General features: G+C 44.2%; 9 protein-coding genes across 9 annotated transcripts; 3 read left to right on the forward strand and 6 right to left on the reverse strand.

Annotated features, from left to right (window-relative positions):
* Positions 1-96: 96 nt before the first annotated feature.
* V1516DRAFT_674149 (putative histone H3) lies at positions 97-657 on the reverse strand (the record flags this gene model as incomplete). The annotated part of the gene is made up of 1 exon (XM_066922044.1): positions 97-657. A coding segment is annotated over exon 1 (293 nt), but the record flags the coding sequence as incomplete, so codon positions are not given.
* Positions 658-1,100: 443 nt separating this feature from the next.
* Positions 1,101-1,655, forward strand: V1516DRAFT_674153 (histone-fold-containing protein; the record flags this gene model as incomplete). The annotated part of the gene is made up of 1 exon (XM_066922045.1): positions 1,101-1,655. A coding segment is annotated over exon 1 (239 nt), but the record flags the coding sequence as incomplete, so codon positions are not given.
* A 558-nt stretch (positions 1,656-2,213) lies between these two features.
* V1516DRAFT_663967 (uncharacterized protein) lies at positions 2,214-4,883 on the forward strand (the record flags this gene model as incomplete). The annotated part of the gene is made up of 3 exons (XM_066920555.1): positions 2,214-3,057; positions 3,125-4,806; positions 4,860-4,883. The coding sequence occupies 3 exons, from the start codon at positions 2,214-2,216 to the stop codon at positions 4,881-4,883; spliced, it is 2,550 nt and encodes an 849-aa protein (XP_066778494.1).
* Positions 4,884-5,079: 196 nt separating this feature from the next.
* Positions 5,080-5,801, reverse strand: V1516DRAFT_674156 (uncharacterized protein). Its single transcript, XM_066922046.1, has 2 exons — positions 5,382-5,801; positions 5,080-5,280 (listed from the first exon to the last, which is right to left on the reverse strand). The coding sequence occupies exons 1-2, from the start codon at positions 5,548-5,550 to the stop codon at positions 5,231-5,233; spliced, it is 219 nt and encodes a 72-aa protein (XP_066778495.1). The 5' UTR covers positions 5,551-5,801; the 3' UTR covers positions 5,080-5,230.
* V1516DRAFT_674157 (RAVE protein 1 C terminal-domain-containing protein) lies at positions 5,782-10,127 on the forward strand. The gene is made up of 4 exons (XM_066922047.1): positions 5,782-6,010; positions 6,058-6,171; positions 6,234-6,454; positions 6,520-10,127. Exons 1-4 carry the CDS (start codon positions 5,921-5,923, stop codon positions 10,064-10,066), a joined length of 3,972 nt encoding a protein of 1,323 aa, XP_066778496.1. The 5' UTR covers positions 5,782-5,920; the 3' UTR covers positions 10,067-10,127.
* V1516DRAFT_674160 (ubiquitin-like protein 1) lies at positions 10,064-10,725 on the reverse strand. Its single transcript, XM_066922048.1, has 4 exons — positions 10,546-10,725; positions 10,480-10,497; positions 10,305-10,417; positions 10,064-10,217 (listed from the first exon to the last, which is right to left on the reverse strand). The coding sequence occupies exons 1-4, from the start codon at positions 10,561-10,563 to the stop codon at positions 10,124-10,126; spliced, it is 243 nt and encodes an 80-aa protein (XP_066778497.1). The 5' UTR covers positions 10,564-10,725; the 3' UTR covers positions 10,064-10,123.
* Positions 10,726-11,194: 469 nt separating this feature from the next.
* V1516DRAFT_621975 (glycoside hydrolase superfamily) lies at positions 11,195-12,562 on the reverse strand (the record flags this gene model as incomplete). Its single annotated transcript, XM_066919555.1, has 2 exons — positions 11,195-12,125; positions 12,234-12,562. 2 exons carry the CDS (start codon positions 12,560-12,562, stop codon positions 11,195-11,197), a joined length of 1,260 nt encoding a protein of 419 aa, XP_066778498.1.
* A 1,495-nt stretch (positions 12,563-14,057) lies between these two features.
* V1516DRAFT_636908 (mitochondrial inner membrane protein Mba1) lies at positions 14,058-15,281 on the reverse strand. The gene is made up of 5 exons (XM_066920037.1): positions 15,117-15,281; positions 14,935-15,046; positions 14,778-14,879; positions 14,390-14,727; positions 14,058-14,328 (listed from the first exon to the last, which is right to left on the reverse strand). The coding sequence occupies exons 1-5, from the start codon at positions 15,268-15,270 to the stop codon at positions 14,204-14,206; spliced, it is 831 nt and encodes a 276-aa protein (XP_066778499.1). The 5' UTR covers positions 15,271-15,281; the 3' UTR covers positions 14,058-14,203.
* Positions 15,282-15,421: 140 nt separating this feature from the next.
* Positions 15,422-16,263, reverse strand: V1516DRAFT_611912 (uncharacterized protein; the record flags this gene model as incomplete). Its single annotated transcript, XM_066919304.1, has 3 exons — positions 15,422-15,700; positions 15,768-16,058; positions 16,111-16,263. Coding segments are annotated over 3 exons (723 nt in total), but the record flags the coding sequence as incomplete, so codon positions are not given.
* Between the last annotated feature and the right edge of the window lie 55 nt (positions 16,264-16,318).

A 16,318-nucleotide genomic window follows, 5' to 3' on the forward strand; every position in this document is an offset into this window, starting at 1 on the left:
GTCTACCAATAGCTCGAATACCCTTAACACGCCAGACCCCAATCACTCCCTACAGACCGACTCTACAATACAACCGACACTACTAGCAAAACATAATAAAGTAAAAGGTATACATTGAAACAAACCCAACCTAATAATATACAGACCAGCCTAGAAGAAAACAAACACAAATAGATTATTAATCACAAAATGGAAAACCGAGTAATAATTTATGAGCGCTCGCCACGGAGACGACGGGCGAGCTGAATGTCCTTAGCCTGGATAGTAACACGCTTAGCGTGGATAGCGCAGAGATTGGTGTCCTCAAAGAGAGAAACAAGGTAAGCCTCAACAGATTCCTGGAGAGCGCCAATAGCGGACGACTGGAAACGCAACTCAGTCTTAAATTCCTGGGCAATTTCACGAACGAGACGCTGGAAAGGAAGCTTGCGAATGAGAAGCTCAGTCGACTTCTGGTAACGACGAATCTCACGGAGAGCGACAGTACCGGGTTTATAACGATGGGGCTTCTTGACACCTCCAGTCGAGGGTGCGGACTTGCGAGCAGCCTTGGAAGCAAGCTGCTTACGGGGAGCCTTTCCACCAGTGGATTTGCGAGCGGTTTGTTTGGTACGAGCCATTGTTGATCGATAACAAAAAAGAGATGGTGATGATGGGAGAGAAGGAAAAGAGGCAGACGTGGGCATCCTGGGTCTTTATAGAGAAATCGGCGTTGCTGATGGAAATTGCCCTTAACCTGGAATATGTATTGCGGTGGACGCTGAGCGGGCGATTTCGAACGATTTCAAGCGATTCCAGCATTGGCGGGGTCGTATAACCATATTAACGCATGGAAAATGCTATAAATTTTACGTATATTTTATCTATAAAGTGGCAAAACTCATTTTTCAAATATCACTTATTTCCACTACAGACCGCGTACACTCAGTATGCTTCACATTCGCAATACAGTCGATTACGTAACCGGACAATAATGGCGCCGCATCGAATCGCTCATCCAGATCAGTAGCCGCAGCAGCTTCGTCTGATGAAAACTGCCCGAACCCTGGACTGTATTGGTTTATATGTCGCGCTGAGGACCTGGTCTGGCTGGCACACTACATTTTGTTTCAGAATATCAGTGGCATTAGCGAATATATTCACCGTTAATATTCCTCTCTTCTCTTCAATTCTATAATCAAGCATGTCTGGACGCGGAAAAGGTGGCAAAGGTCTCGGAAAGGGAGGTGCTAAGCGCCATCGCAAGATTCTTCGCGACAACATTCAGGGCATTACCAAGCCTGCCATTCGTCGTCTTGCCCGTCGTGGTGGTGTCAAACGTATTTCTGCTCTCATCTACGAAGAGACGCGTGGAGTTCTCAAGTCGTTCCTCGAGTCGGTCATTCGCGACGCCGTCACCTACACTGAGCATGCTAAGCGTAAGACTGTTACCTCGCTCGACGTTGTCTACGCTCTCAAGCGCCAGGGACGCACCCTCTATGGTTTCGGTGGTTAAGCTGGTCTATTTCTAGTTGATTTTGTTTTAGTTGTGTTTTTGTGTTCTGGCTTGTTGGTTGCTCTGCTTGGGCTCGTTCGCGCTTGCCAGACGTGTACATTAGATTATTCTTATTGGTCTGGCTTTTCGGTTGTATATTAATATAGGACTTTCCTTCATATTTTGACGTGTAGTTTTAATCCCGCTTTTTTGTAAGCTCTACTGTTAGTCGTTCTCAAGCCATTGCTCTGTACTGTTTAGCAGTCACATGATTACCATGTGACTGTTTCTTGAGTGATGCTGTACTAGACAATCACATGCTCGTCACATGATTTCTATATTCCAGAAATTACGCTCTCAGTACGATGACTACCGCAGAGTGCTGTCCCGCTTTCGTCACATCTCATTTGAGATCCCTCTAACAATCCCGTTTCCGAAGATCCTTTTTCAGGCCAACTTTTCACCAGATTTAGCTCGGTGCTGCGCATCCTTTTGTTTTTGCGTCAGTTTACAGCTTCCTCGTGTTTGCGACTTGTCTAGAACGATCTGCTTCCTTTGGCTTCTTTCGGCTTCCATTCGATCTAGTGACTATTTGGGTTTATCCTCCGTGTGTCATCGTCTCACTTTCTGCTCCGCCTGACCAAGAAATCGCCAGGAATCGCCGGAGATCAAGCTTCGTCAGCCCGCTTTTCCTGCTGCTCACTTCCCGGTCATCCTTCTCCTCTCCAGCCTGGTCCTCATGGCTGACTTCCTTCTTTTTGATTTCCCGACAGACTCGCATCGGCCCGCGTCCACCGTGCCGCTGGCTGGGACGTCTTCTGATTTCGACTTTTCCTCTGGAGGATCATCGTTTCCTCTTTCACCGCCGTCCTCGTTTCAGAAACATCCGCAGTTCCACAGACGCGAATCTTACTCCTTACCTGCTTCGTTGTCTTCCACCCCAACTGAGCCCTCGTTCATGTCTTCCCTGGCTAATCCTCGGCTCGATATGAATTCCTCATCGTCCTCCAATTCCGGTTCTGGCTCGCATATCAATAGTAATCACAGCAGCAATCTGCAGTCTTCGTTTGTCCCTTCGTCGCTTCCCGACAGTCGTCCTTTCTCTTCTTTCTCTTTCCCCGACTTCAGAGACGACTCCTCCTCGATTTTTTATGACTCGCCTGCTGTTGATCCCTTTGACACAAACTCCTCTGGTACATTCTTTCCTTCTAATCCGGCTCCTTCCTCGCAGCAACCTAGTACTTTAGATGTCTTATACCCCGCACGGCCGAATTCAAATCCCTCTACACAATCTCCGAATTCGGCTGGCTCTTCAAACGTCACCAGTCCATCTAACGCAGCGTCTGTTCCCTCGGCAGCCCAGTCGCTCTCACCGCCGGCTACCAGCTCCAACTCTGAGCTGACCTCGTCGACATACAATTCGAGTACGCACAGCGACGCTTCTCGCACCACTTTCGATTCGTCGTCTACACCCACTAATAATTACGGTGTCGCGACCTCGTCATCTCCGTCAAACACGGCTTTGATTACAAATCAGACCGGATTGGATCCGACTTACTCAGCTGGCCGACGCATGTCAGAAGGTGAGGAGTTTGCTTAGTTTTGGTCTTTGTAGATCTCACATAATTTCAATTTGCTAACTATATTTAGATATAAATTCAGGTTACGCCGCGCATTCGTTCAAGAATCCTAAACTCGAGCGGACGATTTCTGACGTTCTCGAAGACGAACTTTACTCTCCTAGTATGTCCCCAGTGCAGTCTACTACAAGCGACGATTTTCTTGATTCCGCCGACACTCTGCTTCCGTCAGCTTGGGCTGCTGGTGTTAAATCATTACCTGTAACGCGAACTGCGTCTCCATGTGGAGCTGGTGGTCGTGATATGTCTCCATTCCGCAAGTCCTCTCCATACTATCAGCCGCCGCTGATACCTGACAGTCCCATGAATTATTCACAATCGGATTTTCCCATGTTTCCCAAGCTTCCTAATAACTACTCCAGTCCACGAACATCCGCAATGGTGGCCGTACCTACTGATTCGCGGTCGACATCGGGCATCGCTGTATCTGCCTCTTCCCCCAACTTATCTAAGTTTAATCCAGCTCAGCAGAAGCCTTTACAGCAATTTATTCAGCAGCAGCAATTCCAACAATCTTACAGACAGAAAAAGCAACAGCCGCCGCAGCACCAACAAGTTCCTACTTCGCAACCGCAGGGACATTCGCAAGCACCGGGTTTATCACAGCAGCAAGGGCAATCACAAGGAGGTGAGCCTTTCCATCAGAGGTTTCAGTCTTCTCAGCATTTGCAGCAACACCAACCACTCTGGCAACGACAGCAACAGCACAAGATGCAGTTTGTCAACATGCCGCGGTCGCACACTGCTGAGCTTGATCGCGAGGTAGTTGAGCGTGGCCGACAGCAACATGCAGCTTATCCAGCATTTTCGGCTAGTGCTACCAGTGGATTGAGCCATGATATGGGTCCGAGCAGGCTGCAGCCATCAGTCCAGTTTGAGCCAGCGAGAAGGACGATTTCCCCCAAGGAGGCTATGCTGGATTACGTGGAAGGTCAGGATGGCGGAGAAGAAGAAATTCGACCAGCGCGGATGTTTGGTCCCACCCCTTCATCATCTTCGTCGAACAGTAGTAGCCTTAATTTGCCTTTTGATGAAGTTGGATCTGATTTCGAATCTGGTGACGATGGATTGGGAGATTTCGAGCTGTTCGGCTCTAGTGTCGCATATCCACGATCATCATCAGGACAGGTCTATCGAGGAGTTGGTGGTGATGGCAGTGTTGATTTGTACGACGACATGAACGAGTCAGTAAATCAGTCCTCTGCATTTTCTTCTCCGGTTGCCGATTCCGATTTCGATGACACATCGCTTGCTGCCTCTCCGGCGTCATCTATGGCGTCAAAATACATGGCTGGCACGCCTAGCTCTTTGAATTTTACAGGAATTCCAGGAGCTGACAGTATGGCGATTGGTATGCGAGATGTCACTGCGGACGAGAGTGAGACGTTTGTGTGCCCGGAGTGCAGTAAGCGATTTGCAAAAGCGCAGAACCTGCAGATTCACCGACGATTACACAGTTCGACACCGCCGCGAAAGAAGGTTCCTCTATCTGCCACTGTAGGTCCGCACCGTTGTACTATAATTAATGCGTCGACGGGAAAGCCCTGCAACAAAGTGTTTTCGCGGCCGTACGACTTGATTCGGCATCAGGAAACGATCCACGCGTCCAATCGTCGTCTATTCCGTTGCGAACTATGCGGGGACGAGTCAAAAACTTTTTCGCGGCAGGATGCGTTGGCGCGACACATTAGGGTAAGTTAAAGTGAATTTAGTAGTTTTTGGAGTAGCAGTACTGACAAAAGTAGGTAAAACATGAGAAAGGAAAGTAGATATAATACAAGAAAGAGAGCAGTGATATATGATAGCATAGACGATGGAATGTCCCCTAAACTACAAAAGCTGCCTATGGGGAATTGGTAGGAGTTGACAAGGAATTGACGACAGGAGTTTGTATTATTTACATATATTATATGAGCATTTGGATAAGGTGTCATTGACGGTTCGGATTGATGGAGATTGAAGATGAGGTGTTTGATAATTTGTTTTCGAATATATACAAGAAATAGGATTAATGTAAGAAAAAGTTAAGATATGATTGTAATGACTCCGTACACCGAGAACGACGAGTATGATAATATAGGTTAAGGTGTCCGATTTCAGTCCAAACAGACTCGATTCAAGTAGATAACCCCTTCACGATTTTATTGATAGTATATCGTGAATAGACTATTGTTAATAGTTAGCTTATGTACGACAAATGATATATCTCAACATTATCAGAAGAATCTTGGTCCAGTCGTCTGAAATGCGATCAGGGCACAACTCACGGTTGATGGCGACATATCGACCGAGAAATCGACCAACAAACGGGAATAAAAGAGCTGAAAAAATGAATTTTATTTGAGAGAGTGATTCGTCCCATTCTTCCTGAGCGTCTGAATAGGAAGATGAAGACGAAGAAGATGATGATGATGATGATGAATGAGAGGAAGACATTGATATATTCTTTGGATCCGGTAACTGTATATAATTATATACAATAAATTATATATCCTATATTATAATGTACAGCATATATGTCTATTGATCGATAGATGTATTTGCTTTGTATGAATATCAAAATGTAGTATATTTGATGTGCTCTGATGTAGATGGTTGTTATTGCTAGCCGTATTAGCTGCTACTAGCATAGCATTTACCTTATCGTCCCAATCAACCCACTCCTGGGAACTACTATTACATTATATCAAATTACTGCTGAATTATATTTTGCACTAGGCTGCGCATTCCATATTCCACAGCAGACAGTAGGAAGCGCAAGATATAGTATAAATCATACATTTTATAAAATATATACAGAAATATCATGGCCGCCGCCAGAGGAATCCATCCCGGGAAGCCTAACGCGGTGAACCAGGCGATGAGCAGCGCTTATTGGAATGAAATTCGACTGGTCGTACGTATCAGTAAGACAATTGGTGGTATTCAAGACTAACTATGCAGGCATATGTCTCCGGAAATAACCTGCTAATTTTATCGCAGCCTGGACTACTACGTCAGACCATATATCTCGACCGCGACGGAGGTGCAATAGAAATAGAAGAGTCTTCCGGTCTGGTCTGTATCCCGTTTGCGTCTTGTTTTGCTTTGAATGTTCACTTTACTAAAAAAAAATTTAGATAGCAGTAGTCTCCGGTCCAAAAGTGCTAATTTTTAGACCGTCCGACGATATCCGTTCGCTGATCCAATGGTCGCTCGCGTACACCATACATCTCGACCTTGACGACGGGATACCGAATGGAGTCAACTGGGGAAGCGATATCGAGCTGTTCATCGCCGGAAAAACCATTTCTCTGTGGGCTTTGTTCAAAGATGGACCTTCAAGACTATGGCGAAAACGGTATATTGTGTTTTTCTTGGTATTTCATTCTCACGTCTATAATACTAACAGAGACCGCACAATAGACTCGCCATTCCTGCTGCGCTTTCAGCGTTTTCATTCGACGCCTTTTTGGCTGCAACTGTGGGTAAAAATGACAAGCTCGTCAAAGTCTGGCGTAGATTTTCCTATGATTTGTCCAATGTCGATTTCGACTTCTCTTATCTTGCGCATCCCCGGGCCGTCACTGGTCTCCGTTGGCGCAAGCCGTTCGCCAAATCGCAGACCATCGACAACATTCTCTACACACTTTCCGCGGACGGAGTTCTGCGGATCTGGGCACCCACAGAGACCATTGAGTCTTCTTACATGCAAATGTGGGCTTCTTTAGATCTCTTTGACGTTTTGCCACAAATGGCTCCAGATGAACTTCGTTACACATTCATCATCGACAACAAAGATTTTACTCGGGCTACAGAGTCCGCGGTTCGAAATGCAAATTCACAAACACAATCCAGTTCAAAAATGAAATATCTCATCGAGGTTGCCAGCAAAAACCCTGATGTCTGCATAGTCTTTGACCAGCATGGACGAATGACTGCTCTAGGCATTGAAAATATTGGTTCTCGCGTTCGTAAGGCGTTTAGTATATTTGACATCACATATGAATCTAAGCCCATCAGGCATTTTCCAGCAAACTGTCAACATCTGGGTTTTGTCGGTTTCGGAGCAGGAAACTCGTCCGAGCCTGACTTTTCGTTGCTAGTTCATGATTACTCGGGCGTCATCCGACATTTCGAGACTAGTTTCGCAGATCTCTTGTATAACGGTGAAGTTCCTTCTCGGTTTATTTTAAAACATGCCTGGACAGGCCATTATAAATCGATCCAGTCATTCATTCGTACCGCCGACGGCAAAGCTTTGCTATCTTCGAGCAACCATGCAGAGAACATCATCTGGGTTCCACGCCCTCGTTTTGGCACTATAATGTTGCAGCCTAAGAGTATTATTATGGCTCCTGATAAAGTTCAGCGCGCTATCATTTTACTATCAGGCAACTTCGTCGTCACCATGCAGAGTGAAAACATTGTCCTCTGGGACTGTAGATCAGCCAAATCAACCCGGATAGCGATCTCGCCTCTCGGACCTTTGATTAAAAAGACCTGCTTGAGTTTTTTATTGCTCCCTGAAAGTGAAACACGCGACCCAGTCTTTCATGTCTTGGCCATTTATTCCGATCAGCAGGGAATCGCCTGGGAAGTTCATGTACCTTATGAACCGCCCAAATCTGATGAATTTCCTACGGCATACGCCAACGGTGCTGCTATTATATCCAAATCTCCTGAGCTGGGTTTTGGAGTGGGCAATGGATTTACGAATGGAAATGGAATTGGAAAGGAATTGGCTAAGCAAGTTTATCATCATGCCTCATTGAAGCAGCTTGGGTCGTTTGAATTCCCTCTTCCAGAAGGAGATACACTTGCATCTGTACTCCCAGTCGATCCTGTAGGATGGACAGCTACACTGTCCGGATCCATCGATACTTATGCTCGTGATGTTGTGACTACGATTTCCAAAGAAGGAGTTGTTCGCTCGTGGACGGCAAAACTCTTATCTTCCAGTGACCAGACGAGTCTTGTGCAATGGCTTCAAACTGCAAAAGTTAACACACGTATTCGAGACCTAGACCTCGCTAAAAGCAGTACCATGAAGAAGATATCTGTTGTCGACTCGAACTCCCAGCGATTGACAATCTGGGACATCAATGAGCGGCATCTGGAGTATGAAGAGAGTTTTGACTCTTCGGACGGCATCCGCGACCTTGATTGGACTTGTACACCGGATTCGCAGTCAATTCTTGCAGTTGGATTTACAAACCGAATTAAACTGTATTGCCAATTACGCTATGATTATACCAAGGAACTTCCTGCATGGGCCGCATTTCGTGAAGTCAGTATTCGACAGTTCACACCACGAGATATCGGTGACTCGATCTGGCTCGATGACGGTACCTTGGTGATTGGGTCGGGCAATCAACTCTTTACTCAAGATAAAAAAGTCGATACGAACGGCGCAATCAAGCTGCTGCATTTGCAATCGCATAAGCTGCCATTGCGAAATATATTCGAGATTGTATCAGTGCTGAACGGTCCGCTGCCGATCTACCATCCGCAGTTGATTGCTCAATCGGTGTTTGGTGGAAAATCAGATCCTGTTCGTAATGTGTTTGTTAATCTTTTGAAAGCGCTCAAGTTCAGTGTTCCGTCCGATACAAACGTCGCTGACGTCGAGAGCAATTTGGGAATGGATCTGGATGAGTTCATCAAGCCGAGTGAAGAAGAAGCCAACAAAACATCGAGGATCGTACAAAATCGTGCAGATCGCTACGCAAAACTTTTTGCGACAGAGCAATATGATGACGGGGATTACACAAGTTTCAGTGATAAAGTAGCTATTGCGTTAAATGAATATTTAACGAAGCTGTCACTTCCGTATTTAACCAGTCACCAGCAGATCAGCTTAGCCGCAATGATTGAGGCAATGGGCCAAGTTGAGGAATACAGAACTTCGTTAGACGAGAATGGTATCAGATACTTTCTCTCGTTCCGATTGTTTATCTTGCACCGCGACTCAATGTTGGAGATGCCCTACCGTGACCACAATTGGGCGTTTCATTCAGGCTCACAGGAAATCCTCGTCGATCTCGTATCACGCTCATTTAATGGTCGTATGACCTGGACGCAGGCGCGTGAAAGCGGCATCTTTATGTGGCTTAAGAGCCACGACGCACTTCGGCAGCAGTTTGAGTCTGTTGCGCGGATCATATACACCGATTCTGAACCGCGAAACCCGGTTGACTGTACGCTATTTTACATTGCGCTGAAAAAGAAGCAAGTTTTGCTCGGACTATGGAGAATGGCGTCATATCACAAAGAGCAGCAGATGATGATGAAGTTTCTGGCTAACAACTTCGCGGAACCAAGATGGCGAACAGCGGCGCTGAAAAACGCCTACGTACTGCTAAGTAAGCAGCGATACGAGTACGCTGCTGCCTTTTTCTTGTTGGGTGAAAGCTTAAAAGATGCTGTCAGTGTATGTGTTCGAAACTTGAACGATATCCAACTTGCTGTAGCTGTAGCTCGAATTTACGAAGGTGGTGACGATGGCCCGGTTTTCAAGAGTCTATTGCAGGATGAGATCTTGCCACTGGCATTCAAACTGGGCGATAAGTGGCTAGCCAGCTGGGCCTTTTGGAATCTTGGTCGTCAGGACTTGGCCGTGAAGAGTATTATCACATCTGTCAAGCACGATCTTCCGCTGAAGAGAATACGGCTTGATGACCAAACGGAACTTGACCGACGCATGTTTACGGTTGAGGACCCGGTTTTGGTCGTCCTATACCGTCAACTCCGTGATTCGCTTCAAGAATCTCGCAAAGTTGGTATTACTCCACAGATGGAAACCCAGTTTGTGCTGCACATCGCAAAGTTGTACGACCGCATGGGCTGTGATATCCTCGCGCTAGACCTTACAACTAACTGGAAATTCATCGACAAAGTTGACAATCCTGTCGAGAAGATCGAAGCATCAGTGCCATCGGCACCAAAATCAATGCTTGATATGTGGGGATGAGGATATGTTCTATATATTTATAATTTATATTTAGATTCAAATTCATATTTATTTAAATTAACATCCGAATGCACCACCTCGAAGTGCAAGTACAAGATGTAGCGTAGCGCCTCCTTCAAGATTATAGTCTGTCGCCGACTTGTCGTCCGCCCTATACTGAGTTAGTTTTTATCTCGACTTCTGTCTTCGTTGTATTTTTTGTCAACTCAATCACGATCATAAAGAGGAGCAATCATACATCTGTTTCCCACCAAAAATCAAGCGCTGTTGCGACGGTGGGATGCCTTCTTTTTCTTCGACTCGCTCCTTGATTCGCTGTACTTTATCTGTTGGCTCGATGTCCATTTCGATCTAGTAAGTAAGTTAGAATGGGAAGGGGAGTAGTGAATGAGTTTGGATTTAGGCGGACTGACTTCTTTCCCGGTCAATGTCTGGATTGGAATTAGTTCGATTCAATTGGATACAAGATAATAGCTTACTTTAACTTTGATCAACATAATTATAGCTTAGATATGTATTATATATTTGTTAATATATTGTTTGATGCTAATTTTTATAAAGCAGATTATCTACTAAAATGCCCGGAACATCCACAAGTTCGTTCGCTTTCTTGTCCGATAGGGTAAGTCCCAACCATCTATTTAAATCCGGAAATCTATAAACATTCAAATCCTTTAAATATTGCATTTTATCTTGATAGTGGGCACTTTGTAATTTATGTGAGACTAAAACAGAAAATACAAATCGCATTGAGCTTCAGAAGTGAAGTTTGCAGTTTTGATTAACAAAAAGCCAAATCATCAATCCAAATCATCCTCACGGTTGATTTATTAATACTAAAATATCTATTTCGATCAATATTCATTTCAGCTATATATTTAATCAAGGATTTATTAAAATCCAGGTTATTTCGAGGTTCAAGCGCATTTAAGATTACTATTGCCTTCAACTTTTCAGCGACGCACTCTGCGACTTTTGAAGGCTTAACGTAGAACTATCAAAAGTATAGCAGTACGAAATTTTTATTTTTAGACTTAGAGAAATAAAAAATAAGCATTAATTAAAGCTAAAGAATTTATAAATACATGGCTATTATAATTACATAAAATACAAGATCCGAAGACAGGTTCACTCTAACAAATCGATAATTCCAAACGATTGCTCGACGCCATACGGTCCCAGACTTTTCCACAAGTCGTTATAGACTGTGAAAATGATTAAGTTTCCTTGAGAAGCTTCGAGTATCTTTTCAATTGCAATTTTTTGGTTTGCTACCGACGGCACATTGCCACCATTGACGATACCAGCTGATGGATAACCGGATTCGGTAATGAATACCTCTTTGTCGTTACATGCAGCCTTTGTGAGAGCAATCTGATTCTCATTGAATGTGCCTGCGGACTCTGCTGATGAACTCGCATCGAAATAGGGATGAGAGTTAATGCCCACGAGATCGAGAGAGTCTGACTGGCATAGACTAGCATTATTGATAAAGATATCCGGCGACTCGGCAGTCGTTATTGGGCCAGTATAACCTGCATCTTGTAATTGTGTTCGGACAGACGTGATTTTCGTCAAAAGCTCATCTGCGGTGCAATATCCATTAGAGACTGCTTCATTTCCAATAATAATCATCTCGACAAGATCCCAATTGGAATTTTCGGAACCCCATGTTATGAGGTCGTCCAATCCGGTATCGATCGAGTCAACTCCAGTGTCATCAATCCATAGTCCTTGAACAACCGTGAGCCCATAATCGTCTAGTTGGCCCTCGACAGTCGAAATCGAATCGCAATCGGTACCGTAAATCCGTACTGTCATAATTTGCTTGCTGACTATTAATTCAAAATCGCTGGCTACTTCACTGCTGGTTTTGCAGCTGCCGTCGTCATTGTATGGACTGTATGTGATAGCATAAGGAATTATGGTCGATACAGGAGTCGCACTACTGCTGGCACTACTACTGGAACTATCACTGGAACTATCACTAGTACTAGTACTCACGCTTGTGCTTGTGCTTGTGCTTGTACTGGTAGATTGAACGGAACCAGTTGTACTACTAAGGGAAGTGGAGAACGCGGAAGTAGTACTTGACGTAGTTGCAGATTCAGTAGATATCGGCGTCGTGATAGTAGTCCACCACCAAGTGATGGTAACCGTCTCTAACAAAGTCGATGTTGTAGTTAACTCTGTCGTTGAATCTATAGAGCTTGAGCTTGAGCTAGTCGAACTTGGAATCGTCGTTATTGGTGCTGTAGTTGATGTCGATGTTGTTGTAACTGTTGGACTAGATATTGAGCTCGACGAAGAGGAAGAAATAGAAGTGGTCATAGAAGTCAAGGTACTAGATGTACTAGATGTGCTTGAAGTGACAGTAGAGCTGAAGCTGGAAGAACTAGAACTGGAGAGAGAAGTGCCAAAGGTACTGAAAGTAGTACTCAATCCAGACTCGGTAGTGGACGTTGTACCAGATGTTATAGTACTCGCACTGGACATGCTGGAAGCAAACGAGTCATAAATCAAAGTCGAGGACGAACTTAAATCATTAATAACAGAATCCAAGGTTGTTGAAGCAATTGGAGTCACGGTAACTGAAATGCTTGAGCTTGGGCTTGAAGTTAAACCGTCCAAAGGCGTTGAGCTAGTAGCAGTAGATTGAAGCACTGTTGATATTGAACTATCCAATGATGAAGTCAAGATAACAGTGCCAGCAGATGAAGTGGAAGTTGTGGCCTCCAGATCTGAAGTTGATGCGGATGTAGACGAAACCAAAGAAGTTGAACTAGAAGTAGGGAGCTGTACCGTAGGCGTGGAACTAGTCGAAAGCGGATCTGAAGAAGTAACCGAAATATATTCTGACGAAGAATATTCCAAAATCATTGTTGAACTTGATGGCTCAGAATCAGTCGTACTCGGTGTACTAGTGGTAGTCGACAAAGCCGAGCTCGATGAAGAAGACGACACGCCATCCACAACCTGAGTTACCACAATAACCTGTGTCGCCGATATCTCGACGACCAAAGTCTGAGTTTGATCTTCAGATACAATCTGTGTAACCGCAGTTGCGGTACTTTCATCACCAACAGTCTCGACAACAATAACATTATCTGTAACAACCACAGTCGTAGTCGAAGTTCCATCGACTACTTCCGTCGTATATATGATTTCACTTGTATATGTTGTTGTCACTGCCGGTCCATCGACAGTGGTATACACCGTGGTAGTAGGAAGAGCTACAGCATTAATTGCAAAGTTTAATGTTCAGTCAATATCAAAACTTACCAGCCGTATCAATTGGTCTAGCAATAGCTAGTAGCAATAGAGCCGAAGCACACAGTATTTCGAGATATCGAACCATGACGAACGCAGATAATATTGGTATGCTCCCGGACATCCAATGTTGAATCATCAGGGATCTGCCTGATCTTATGTGTCCTCGGACTGTATGAGGTCTGACTACGCAGTCGATCTGTTTGAGGTGGAGTGGTGCCTTGAGTATTAGATACATGGTCCAACCACCTAAACAGCCCGTCAGAGATTGGTATCGGGTACACTGAACACATATTGATGGCAGGGCACTCATCTCAATGCGGCATGCAGATCTCAACGGGGTCCCAAATCGTTCTATTTCATCTTGATCAACAAAACTAATCTCAAGGCATTGTTAATCCCAGTGCGTTACTGATCCTCCACTAACTTCGGCCCGCGACTGCATCATGTAGGGGTCCAATCCCACGGATTACTTGGTATATCACTCGCCATTCCATTACATAAACAATAACGTTCTTCTGTCTTGTTTCGGAAACTCGATAGAAAAGGCTGGCTGGCTCATCCAAATCCATCGACATCTTCGAATCATCGTGCGGCGCTATTTCCTTTTTAAGTAACTAGGCTGGTAAAGCAAAATTAGACAAGCAATAACTAGTTAAGCTAATTCAGAAAATTATATCAATGAAGTTAGTTCCAAAATAGAAAAAAAAATTAGTAGATCACCAGCCATTTTAAAGAAACTAAGCGGAGCATGCATGCCGTCAGCGATCATATGAACGGCCATCTCACTAGATCAGTGTCGACCAAAAAAATAAAATATATTAGATGAATAAAATGCTATATACAACTATGATGGAAAAGCCAAAATCATTCTAATTGATCAAAATTCGGTGGCGTGGGCTTTCTACGGAAAATATCTCCGTTGGCCTGCATATCCTTAAACAGCACCGATTGCGCAGCAACTGAATTAGCGAGTGGTTGTAGCAAAGGAGCTAGTCCAGAAAATTAATATTATAAGCACAGCGAAGATCACACGATATATTTAATACTCACTTTCAAATAGGCTGCCTGACAACCGCATTTCGCCAGAATCGAGATCAGAGACAAAGACTATGTAATCTAGAGACGACTGCCGCTGTGTTTTAGTAGGCACTTTCGGGTTCGAAGGAAATGACATTTGTAATTCCTGAATAGTGTGAAAACGGTAGACAAGCTGTAACAATCTGTCGTTTCCTTCCTCAATCGCGTTCAATGTGATCAATTTCGGTTTCTCGAGAAACTCGACAAGGTCCCAGGAGAGTTTCCAGTTTTTGTCCATATTCGCTAGCCTGTCTTTTAGGGATTCGTACACGTACATTGACGATTTTTCTTGGAGCTGGTTCACATTATTTCTGGGCTTTGGTTAGTGTTGAGTCCTGCTCTGCACAATTGTCGGACATACTCCGCAAAGGCCTTGTTAACTGCGATATAAGTTTGCACAGCATCTTCTCGCCATTCCGAATAACTAGGCCTTTTGCGATACTTCAATAAATATCGGCAATATCTGGCTATTAGTTATTTCCCTAGCATACATTACGCAATTAACAATGCGAACTCACCTGAACGTATAGCCAGCTATGTAGATCGCCTTTCGTTGTAGAGACCGGAAATACAATTTCGGCTGCTGAAACAGCTTTGGCAAATTTGCTCCGGTCGGTGGAATATATTCCTCTGCAACATATCAGCACAGAGAGTACACTACATATCACCCGCCAAAATAACAAGCAAAGATAATACTCACGAGAAACAGCCCCTACAATATATGCCGTATTCGAGGCAGAAGAAGACTTCACTGAAGCATAATTTCGCTGAAAAGATCGCGTAACTATTCGAGACGACAGCATGTGCCTGTAGACATGTCCTTGTCCATATCCGAGTTTTTTAACAACATTCATTTTGATTTTTTAAAATTGATAATAAGTCTGTGTTCGCGAGATAGATCTGTCGGGAGAAAATGTTCTACATTTTGATTATGTAAGCGACGCTATGTAAAAGCTTGATTATGTAATGTATACACTTGTGGAGAATGTAACATTTTTAGGAACCCCTACGAAAAAGTCTGACGGAAGTATTTCCATGGCCAATAAAGTATTGCAACTCAGTTTCGTCAACCTGAGATCCGGAATTAACTGCACCACCTCTTGATATTCGAAGAGTTCCAGTAACATCGTGAGCGTGGCCCGAATCGAGCGGGCGAAGTGCAAAAACAGCATTAGATCTGTTTATTAGACTCGATATAAGATTGAACTGTGAGTCTGCGAGAGGAGTTGAACCTTGTAGAAAACTTAGATCGCCGGAGACGGATACTACGCAAGTTTTGCTATGCTTTGGTTGTGAGTATATGTGATATTTCCGCACTGCCCCCAACTCGCCTCAAGATATAGAGAATTACCTCCTGTAAGTCCATAATGAATCGTAAAATATCTACCGCGCTAAGGACATTTAATGCATGAAGGACGTCCATTCCTTCGACGATGACAATAGGCTTCCGTGTCCATTTATGATTGAACTGCATGTGAGTCGCCATCCGATCGAAGAGAGAAAACCAGAGATGTATATCTTTCGACAAAAAATGAGCCAGCCCTGGCTTGCGACTATCTCCATATGAAGTATCAAACAATTTCGAGCAGCCGTCGATATACGTAAAGAGGCCCAGGTGTCTCGGTCTGTGAATGTCGATTCCCTAATCTTACGTCAGTATCATATTCTCATATAACTACCACGAATATACAGACAACTTTCTTGAGCCCTTCGGCATGAAATTGCAAGTCGTGAGTGAATGATAGAAACATCACTAGTTCCTCTGGTTCACTGTTTAATCCCACTTTGATAAAATGTTCCAGTAGCCACGTCGAACTCGTAGCTTGAGTCGTGGTCACGGTCAATAGTCCCTGATCCAGATAATTGCCATCAAAGACTCGTAATAAATCTGGCATTTGAATC

Source organism: Lipomyces oligophaga (assembly GCF_038497815.1).
Source record: "Lipomyces oligophaga strain CBS 7107 unplaced genomic scaffold V1516scaffold_3, whole genome shotgun sequence".
Taxonomy (NCBI): domain Eukaryota; kingdom Fungi; phylum Ascomycota; class Lipomycetes; order Lipomycetales; family Lipomycetaceae; genus Lipomyces; species [Lipomyces] oligophaga.